General features: G+C 40.3%; 1 protein-coding gene across 1 annotated transcript; it reads left to right on the top strand.

The window, feature by feature from the left end:
- Positions 1–2,613: 2,613 nt before the first annotated feature.
- Positions 2,614–5,441, top strand: FOXL2 (forkhead box L2). Its single transcript, XM_088466820.1, has one exon. It carries the CDS (start codon positions 3,366–3,368, stop codon positions 4,344–4,346), a length of 981 nt encoding a protein of 326 aa, XP_088322946.1. The 5' UTR covers positions 2,614–3,365; the 3' UTR covers positions 4,347–5,441.
- The last annotated feature ends 5,576 nt before the right edge of the window (positions 5,442–11,017 follow it).

The following is an 11,017-nucleotide window of genomic DNA, read 5'->3' as shown; positions in this document are numbered from 1 at the left end:
TATTACTATTATTATTATTATTAACAATGATGAACTCATATTGCTCATCTATATACTTTGAATAATGATCAATTTCAAGTTAAAGTAATGGAAACTACGCATTTGCTGCTAACAATTATAATCAGAACTAGGCTAATTCTTATAAAATTGATATTTAATCGATAATAAATTATATTTCAGTTACACTAAATTAAGTTTCCTACAGACTTAACTCAAGTAAAATAGCTGGGCAGCTGCACCCTCAAACATGCCGATGTGCTTTTGTGTATATCTTATGTTTATCTTTAATTAACCTGCTTATATTTCAATATTAATTATTTATTATGAATAGATTAATAATAATAATGATTATTATTATTATTATTATTATTATTATTATTGCACAATATGATAGGTGATTATATAGTGGATATTTCTATGTGTCATGTGCAGTATTAATATAAAGACAATGTATTTATGCACTCCCATTACATAATATACTTATGTAACTGTAGCTACTCATAGACTCAAAATTACTCCTCCAATCTAACAATTGATATAATATCGTTATTGCATATTGTACTCTGAAAATGAAACTTTACTCCAAACAACGCATTGGATGAAGAGTAACAGCAAAGTATAAGTATGTTATAATTGCATATAAATGTGATAGTATATTGCGTAGATTCCGCCGAAAGTTGCATAAATCTGTGCGCTCTCCTTGCCCTTCTCCACTCCACGTGGGGGGGGGGGTGGGTGGGAGTGTGTGTGTGTGTGTGTGTGTGTGTGTGTGTGTGTGTGTGTGTGTGTGTGTGTGTGTGTGTGTGTGTGTGTGTGTGTGTGTGTGTGTGTGTGTGTGTGTGTGTGTTTGCCGTGTAGTAAGCACAAATCGGCGCCTATATATTATGCATGGTATATATTGCACAATATATGGAATGTATGAATAATTCTATTTATATGAGGTGCAACAATAAGCGGCACAGTCCCGGTAATGCAGAATACATACTTACACATATACATTGTGACTGGCAATGCCGAACGGAGACGGTGGGGGCTCAGCACTGGTACCGGGTCTCTGGGATGGGTATAAGCTAGAGCTGAGCCCACACAAGGTAATGCTCACACGTCCCCTCTGCACTAGTTTGGCAATTATACCACTAACACACTATGCAACATTCTAGATTAGGCATCCATTGGCTAAATAACAATTGCAGGATGTGCTGGGACCTGTAGTTCAACGGCATCTGGCGAGACACATTGCATAAGTTAAATAATACTGAAGAGCTGGGACTGGGAGACAAGGTGAAACAAAGCGTATACATGTAAATTAATTATTTTAAAGAGACACCGTATATGGTTCTTATTCCACTGACCATAATGTCACACTATATCTACACATCTGTGTACTGTTGTCATGGCGTCTGATGATTTATAGCTCTTTCCCTCTATCGATGGTGCTACCATACATCACAATGCAATGTGTCTGAGCTGCTATTGGCCAGAGAGATATTATCTATAAACAACAATTAAACCAATCTCCTTACACAATAAACCGTGCAGTTACTGTGAGTACGAGGAACAACTATTCTCAATGCAGCTGTCCTAGGTTCTACCAACATATACAAATATTTCATTTTACTGCTTTGAGAATAACAGTATTCTGCAAGACAGCCAGTCATATTGTCAGTCTCCATCCAGGGTGCCAGTGTAAACATATGTGCCCCAAATATTTACTGCAGTTTTAGTTAAATCAATTTATATGTTAACGGATCGGTTTTCCAATGCAAATACAATTTGTAAATGGAGTTTTGAAATTTTACAATAATATCCATAATAATTGCATCCACTTGCTATTAATTGTCACTTTAAACACTTTAACGAGCTATAGATACCGTAAAACATGTTAATATGTACCATTGCTAATAGAAGTAAATTATATAGATGTTTTTAATTATTAATTTATTATTTATGTAGTTCAATTGCTATTTATATCCAATTTATTTTCAGCGGAATTTTTGTTTCCTGTACGAAATGGAGGCAGAACATGTTGACTGATAATATATATATATATATATATATATATATATATATATATATAATATGTAATCACAGGAATGATACAAGAAGATGCCTTTTATCTCTGTGTAAGTACATGGTTTGCAGTTGAGCTGTGCCACAAATGTAGCGTGAAGGGGATGTTGTCTCTGGGTTCCAGATCCAGGCTACAGAGTGTGGTGAGAGAGGGGAGGCTTCATGTAAGACACCAAAAGTCCTGTATCCCGACTAATGCACGCTAAAACAAATGCAGCTTAGGCTGACTTACAGTCCCAGCTCTATCCATGCAGGGTGCAGGCCGTGAGGGGTTAATGTGTGCAAGAACAGCAGAGAGAGCATTGCTATCAAGGGGCTGGTGGATTGGGTGAGAGGTCTCTGCACCCCCAAGCTGTGTTGTGCCTGGATGATAGGTGTGATCTCCCAGCTGTCAGGTTGGATGTCTGTGACTGGTGAACCCTTCCCTCCCCGGGCTGCTGCTTTCCCAGCTAAAGGGGGAGCTGCTGACGGAAGCGGAACTTGGCTGAGCTCTAATACAATGAGAGTAGAGGAAGGATCCTCACAGGTCTCAGCCTCCCGCAGAGAGAGAAGGACAGGGGAGGGGAACAGTCCAGGAGCAACTCTGCCACAACTTGGACAGCGGCGACCAGGGGCTGAACTGCTCTGCTGTTACAGGAGGCTGCTCTGTCCTGCTGCAAAGGGATCCACCGGCGCTCACTGCCCTGTCAACTGCCAGGAGGTCTGTCCTTCTGCAAGGGATCCACAAGCACAATCATCTACTGCCCTGTCCTCTGCCAAGAGGTATGTCCTGCTTCAAGGGATCCACAGGCACAATCACCTACTAACCTGTCCTCTGCCAGGAGACCTGCCTTGCTGCAAGGGATCCACAGGCACAATCACCTACTGACCTGTCCTCTGCCAGGAGATCTGTCTTGCTGCAAGGGACTCACAGTCACCAACACTTTTTGATCTGTCCAGTGCCCAGAGATCTATCCCGCACCTGTCCTATCTGTCCAGCGCCAGGAGATTTGAACTGTCTGTACTGGACCAAGGGACCCACAGGCACAATCATTTACTGGTCTGTCCAGTGCCAGGAGATCTGTCCTGCCATCAAGGACACACGAGAACTACTACACACTGGATCATCCAGTGCCAGGAGATCTGAATTGTCCAGAGACTATAATATTTCATCAGTTGGGACATTCTGGTCTTCCTCTACCTCCAGCGTTAGACTGGACCATTACATTGCAGAAGGTCACATCCAACATCCACTGCAACTCACAGCAAAAAAGCTAACTGTGACAGGGGCACCTTATGGACCACCCTCTGTGCCTATGAGTGCCGATCCTGCCAGCTCCGAATACACTAACCCGGGCACCTGCTTCAGCCAAAGGTGTGCCACCATGGCTACTTACCCAGCACCTGACGAGAATAGCGTGGCACTGATGGTGCATAATCCCAATGGCAGCAAAGAGGTGGAGAGGGACAAGGACGATTTGAGTCAAGAAAAAGGGCAGGAGAAGCCGGATCCCTCCCAGAAGCCTCCTTATTCCTATGTGGCCCTGATCGCCATGGCCATCAGGGAGAGCACAGAGAAGAGACTAACCCTGTCTGCCATATACCAGTACATCATTAGCAAGTTCCCATTCTACGAGAAGAACAAGAAAGGCTGGCAGAACAGCATCCGCCACAATCTCAGCCTCAACGAGTGCTTCATCAAGGTGCCCCGGGAGGGTGGCGGGGAAAGGAAGGGCAACTACTGGACCCTTGACCCAGCCTGCGAGGATATGTTCGAGAAGGGCAACTACAGGAGGAGAAGGCGGATGAAAAGGCCATTCAGGCCCCCTCCTACCCACTTTCAGGCAGGGAAGAGCCTATTCAGCAGTGACACCTATGGTTACCTTACACCCCCCAAGTACCTGCAATCCAACTTCATGAACAACTCCTGGCACCTAGCGCAGCCCCCCACCCCCATGTCCTACACCTCCTGCCAGATGGCGGGGGGCAATGTCAGCCCAGTCAATGTGAAGGGACTGTCTGCATCGTCCTCTTACAATCCGTATTCCAGGGTCCAGAGCATGTCATTACCCAGTATGGTCAACTCCTATAACGGGATGAGCCATCATCACCACCACCCTCATGCACACCACCCTCAGCAGCTGAGCCCGGTCAGCCCTGCACCCCCACCTTCAGCAACCCCCAATGGGGTGCAGTTTACCTGTGCCAGGCAGCCATCAGAGCTGTCAATGATGCACTGCTCCTATTGGGACCATGAAACCAAGCACAGCGCCTTGCACCCCAGAATAGACCTTTGAGAGTGGACCTGAGAGAGGACTATGGATCTACAATATGACCCTGGGTAGACCTCTGAGGCTAGACATTGCTCATTGAGAAAATGCCCCTCCTTGTCCCAATCTGTAGTTGAGGATTCTTATAGGCTTGGTGCCATAGAGTCACTGGGGAAGTGATTTTAATGCAGCCCCCTGCTGAAGGCAGTGTAAGTGTATGACTGTGTAATAGTGTGTTTTACCTGCTTGGTGACACTGCCAGCAAGATTACACTATTTACTTATACATTAAATCATACCAAATACATGTCTATATGGTACATGCTAAGCACACATATGCAGTGACACTCTGATCGCTTTGACCAGACCGTTTCTCCAGCAGCTTTGACACTACATATCCCAGCAAGTCCTGTCGGCTTCTGTCATTTTGGAGAGCCACAAATGCTTTAAACAGTAAATTACTTGCCATAGAGCATCTTATACTGTAAATGAACAGTCCTCAAAGCTCTCTTGGAATTTGACTTTTAAATGATGCCAAGGCCATACATTGGGGGGCAAAAGTATAGCACCCACCAAACTGCATATCCAGTGTCCCCCTGTCAGGGCCAGTGAGTAGGTGCTGCTGCTAATCACACACTTTACATTGTCTGTCACATGTCATAGAAGCAGTGCAGTTGTTATAACATATTATCGATCATTTTGTCTCCTTACATGTAATGTTCTTAGAAGCAAACCTGGTGATTGCAGGGCCCTTGTATAAATGGTAAATTGATGTATTTTATTGACGCTTAGGACACCAATTCCCAAATGATAAGAGCTACACTACACTTGCATAATCATTACTATCATATGAATGTGAATTAGGAGATTTTGTGTCCACTCCTAGTTAATTTGTGTAAGTGTTTTGTGCTGCTGAGACTGTGGGGTTTGACCCTTTCACTTTATGTGGGAAGGAGATAAAGTATACGGCACCGTCTGACACCCAGAGCAGCACAGTCTGTGGCAAGTACTTGGGACCAATTTCCTCAGACTAAAATCTATTAGCACTTTTTTCAAGTTGTTTATTTTTTTGTGTATTTTTAGCCTTGTAAATTCCCCAATAAAATATCGTTTTTTCTTTTAACCACGGTTTGCATATATTGTATATTTGTATATGTGTGTGTGTGTGAGTACTGGAGTGAATAGGTTATTAGTTTTAAGTTAAATGTAAATAGATGTTAAATCAATTAGTGATTTTGTTCTCTTTTAATTTATTAATTCATAAAGCATATTTTATAGTAGTAACCTGAGAAATTCAATTACCGATGTCAACATAATTTCCACATAAAATGTAATATTCACTTTCGTATTGTATTAATGTATGCCTAGATGTTTAAATCAACACACATACTTATGTAGTATGCCAGTTTTAATAGTATACACACACACACACACACACACACACACACACACACACACACACATATATATATATATATATATTCATACATTCTGCCACACACACTTATGTGGTATGTCAGTCTTACTTGTGTGTGTGTGTATATATATATATATATATATATATATATATATATATAATATATGTGTGTGTGTGTGTGTGTGTGTGTGTGTGTGTGTGTGTGTGTGTGTGTGTGTGTGTGTGTGTGTGTATGGTCACACAAACGTTTTACGTTATCAGAGCCAGCTGAAAGTGCGCTTGTAAGATCGAATACATATTAGGAAATTCAATTTAAAATAAATCTAATTAAGCCTGTTAAAATAATCCTATTTTTTTAAGTGCGTTTCATGTACATTATGGCTACCAAGAAATAAAATCGTACTTGTTTGATATGTTTTACAAATAAATATATTGTGTATGCTGTAATTATAAAACTGGATATTACTAACTGGCATTCATGTCTGGCAATGCGTGCTCTATATATTTGTTATATTGGTAATATAATTATTATATTAACATATCTATAATTATTTATTTGTTAAACTGGAATAATGAGTTGGAGTTAATTAGTTTTTTGTGGTTGTTGATGATTTTTAGAAGCTTAATATGACTTTTCCCCACGTGGGTAAATATAATTGCTGAGTGTTGTATACATTTTGGCAATTTATTTGGAGTAAATACTTAACACCTATTAGTGTTGTTGTTGTACAGGGACTTGCAATAGGTTTTGTGTAATTACAGTTGGCATGATAGACTTGTGCCGTGTACTGATCATTGTGCTATATAAAACCAATTTTATCTGTATTATAATTGATGCCATTTGCCTTAGACGTTACATTTAATGAGCTGTTTGTATAAAGTTACTGTATCTAATAACAGTGCAGAGTTTCCCAAACTCCGTCATTACAGTCCAGGTTTTAAGTATATCCGTGCTTAGCGCAAGTGACTTAATTAGTACCCCAGTAAATTTGATTTTATCCATCTGGACTCAAGCAGGGATATCCATAAAACCTGGACTGCAATGACGATGTTTGGGAAACTCTGAAATAGTGTATATATTGGGGTTTATTATGAGGGGTGACGGCCTGTCCTGTGTGCAGCACATTATTGTGTATACATTCGATATATTCAGTATACTCATATAATTAGTGTGGGGGGTATATGCTATTGTTTTGTACATTACTCTGAGTTATGTATAATCTCCTGTATTCTGTCTGCAGTTTGTATAACATGCAGTTGTCTTGATTTGAGGGGTTTATACAGGATTTATGGTCGGTATATTAGTGTCTTGTATGTTTCTCTGTGAATGAAAAACAGAATCAATTGTGTTCTATGTATGTTCTGTACATGCTCTCTGATACAAGAACATGGCTTATACTATAGCTGGGTCTGACTCCGGGTTCCCCGGCTGTACTCTGTGCCCTCATCCTGTGCTTGACTCCCAGCTCCCGGCTGCGGACAGATCCCTTCACCAGGACATCCCGGGCCCAGCACATCTACTAACGAAAGTCAGGAAGGAAATCCAGAGTTGCGATTCGTGTGCAGTACGCCTGGCCCATCAGCTAAGTACCTGCATGCACATATATGTACATGGGGCAAAGATACATAGACAAGCATGTACACAGGACTGATATACACATATATGTACACAGGGCTGATATACATACACATATATGTACACAGGGCTGTTATACATGTACATATATGTACACAGGACTGATATACACATATATGTACACAGGGCTGATATACATACACATATTGACTGATATACATACACATATATGTACACAGGGCTGTTATACATACACATATATGTACACAGGACTGATATACATACACATATATGTACACAGGGCTATTATACATACACATATATGTACACAGGACTGATATACACATATATGTACGCAGCACAGATTTATACACATACATGTCACAGGGCTGTTATACATACACATATGTACGCAGCACAGATTTATACACATATATTATATGTACACATGGCAGATATACATACACATATATACTGTATATATACACAGCACAGATTCACATACATATATATGTAAACAACACAGATATAACTACACATGCATGTTCATAGCAGATATACAGACACATATATGTACATAGATTAGATATATATTCTACCTACAGGAAGACTAAACAGACAGAAGACACCATGTCCTGACACGTCAGCTATCGTCATCCTATTGCTAGAAATCATATAGCAGCTTGTTTTTCTAGGAATATGGTGTAATGATAGAATGGCGGCTAGTAGCTTATACCTATATCACATCCACCTACACGGGGCAATATATCTGCTCTTATACAGGCAGACACTGATGGTGTAATGATAGAATGGCGGCTAGTAGCTTATACCTATATCACATCCACATACACGGGGCAATATATCTGCTCTTATACAGGCAGACACTGATAGGAATATGGTGTAATGATAGAATGGCGGCTAGTAGCTTATACCTATATCACATCCACATACACGGGGCAATATATCTGCTCTTATACAGGCAGACACTGATAGGAATATGGTGTAATGATAGAATGGCGGCTAGTAGCTTATACCTATATCACATCCACATACACGGGGCAATATATCTGCTCTTATACAGGCAGACACTAATAGGAATACGCCTGCAGTATACACACACATGTATGTGTTTATATATATACACACACACATATATACATATATGTGTGTGTATAGATATACACACATATGTATAAGACACACACGTTTAGTTATGTTTCTGTCTGTCGGCAAGCATCACTGTATAATGACTCCTGGGAACGGCTACTTTGAGGCACCGCTGTCATCAGACGTTTGCATGTCTGCTTGTTTAATACAATAATATGCTAAAGTAATAGTTTACTATACTGCACATGGTATATATGAGAGTACATGACTAATGACATAGAACATAGCATAACAAGGCGACTGGTTATATCATACAGAGATTATACATAACTTTATCCTGGGAGCATGGTACCATGGGAATTGGAAGTATGTGTATGCCATATGTAGATACTTTACATATTAGAGCACATAAGAAGAGTGATACAGACGGATGGATACTGTACGGATCCCGGGAGTAGATTATGGGCTAAAATACATTGAACATTAGTTCCAATACTGGCCTGCACACTGAAGAATGACTAAAGAAATTGTTGTGGAACTACAAGTGTCAGATTGCCATGCCAGCATTTAGATGACATAGCAAGCTGTGACATATAAAGTAGCTGGATAGTCACATGTTGAATGGGCCTGATCTGCAGCTATATTACATATTGGAAGATAAGGAGATAGTAGGTGACCCCTCCCTAGCACTCAGAAAGGACATGGGGCAGGCAGGATGTGCAGAGAGGTACTAATCATCTTAACGTGACACAGAATAGGGACGGAGCAGCAATCAGGAAACGGCACATCCATCAGCGCTGCAATTACCGATGTACTAATGTGAGAGGGCGCATACATCTACATACACTATCCCCATGCCTCATGTATCTCTGCCATGTTATTATAGAATGACATGACAGCTGTTATATAACTGTGCCCTAATCTAAAATTTACAATAAACTTCACTTCAAGTCCATAAGTGTTTTTATAGATAGATAGATAGATAGATAGATAGATAGATAGATAGATAGATAGATAGATAGATAGATAGATAGATGATAGATAGATAGATAGATAGATAGATAGATAGATAGATAGATAAAAAGGAAGTCAGTGGCACTCACAGAACTTATAGTAATAGTAACAACTGGTGTAACTACACCAAACACCAAACAGTATCCTTCCTTATAGATCAATGTTTCATTTTTATTCCAAAAATTTCGTTTGGTGTTTGGTGTAGTTACTATTGCTATAAGTCCTGTGAGTGCCACTGAATTTCCTTTTTTCCTGTAATTGACCATGTCTGGCGGCACCTGGGCAAGATGGACTTTGGAATAGGCGAGTGCCGGCTTTCTCTGGTTGTTTATATATATATAGATAGATAGATCGATCGATATTTATATTGATGTATATATATATATATATATATATATATATATATATATGTATATATACATTTCTTTCTATCTATCTATCTATCTATCTATCTATCTATCTATCTATCTATCTATCTATCTATCTATCTTTCTCTGCCCCCTTATATGGCAAGTTCAAACATCACTGTAAGCACGTAATTGTGTTGTCCTGTGACACCGATAAATGACAGTATATTTACCTATCCCAGCTACTGCTTATACACTGTCATCAACACAGACAATGATCACCTGAAAACAAAGAAATCCATTCTGACAAGTTTGTACCGTACACATAAAAAGACTAATAACATAAAATAGAAGAATATCTAGTAAGTGTCCTGTACAGGCTCTTCCACATCTCATGTGCTGTTATATATGTGGCTATTTCTCAGCTACATTCTGACAAGTTTGTACTGTTCACATAAATGGACTAATAACAAAATATAAGTTAAAAAAAAACACTGGGGACTTTAATGTGCCTCTCTCATATACATAGCACGTAGACCTTAGCGCTCCTGTCCGGTCCCGTATGTGCATACCGCCTGTCAGAGGTAGGATTCGAAGCGATCTCGTCTCCATGGGAAGCTCTGTTTGAGTCCATTATGATATTTCCTTAGCCATGAAATGAGAAAGGGACGAGCACTTCACTTCTATCCAGATGCCAGGAAACATCTTTATATATTTGAAATCATTTAATTGTGTCCACATTGTGAAACAGATATGAGAGAGAGAGAGAGCGAGAGAGAGAGAGAGAAAGAAAGAGAGAGAGACGGAGAGAGGGAGAAAGAGAGAGAGAGAGAGAGAGAGAGAGAGAGAGAGAGAGAGAGAGAGAGAGAGAGAGAGAGCGAAAGAGAGAACGTTTTATAGTGCTATTATTTTACAGGTGGTGTCAGTAATTTAATTGACATGAATACCTAGCTCTAATCAATCTCTCTCTCTCTCTCTCTCTCTCTCTCTCTCTCTCATCATCTCACATCATGGGCTTATATGGGTCTACAAAGCAACTGGTACTCTCATGCTGCGGCTCCTGCCCGGAAAGCGTTAAGCCGAGTACAAACAAACACAAACCGCAGCTTTTTACGCATTTCCTCGGCAATAGAGCAAGTGAAGAAATGTGCAAAGGATTATTAGAGCAGCAAAGTTTTCTATCTCTCCCATCCCTCCCTACCCCATCTGACCTGCGGCCCTCACCCGGCCCCCAGTGA

This window comes from Taudactylus pleione, unplaced genomic scaffold (genome assembly GCF_031769625.1).
Source record: "Taudactylus pleione unplaced genomic scaffold, aTauple2 ptg000066l, whole genome shotgun sequence".
NCBI lineage: Eukaryota > Metazoa > Chordata > Amphibia > Anura > Myobatrachidae > Taudactylus > Taudactylus pleione.
The sequence above is the reverse complement of the archived record's forward strand: the minus strand, read 5'-3'. Positions and strand labels throughout refer to the sequence as shown.

What these genes read in the sequence shown, in the direction of transcription:
- FOXL2 (XM_088466820.1), top strand. Translation starts at nt 3,366, where the DNA reads ATGAGTGCCGATCCTGCCAGCTCCGAATACACTAACCCGGGCACCTGC.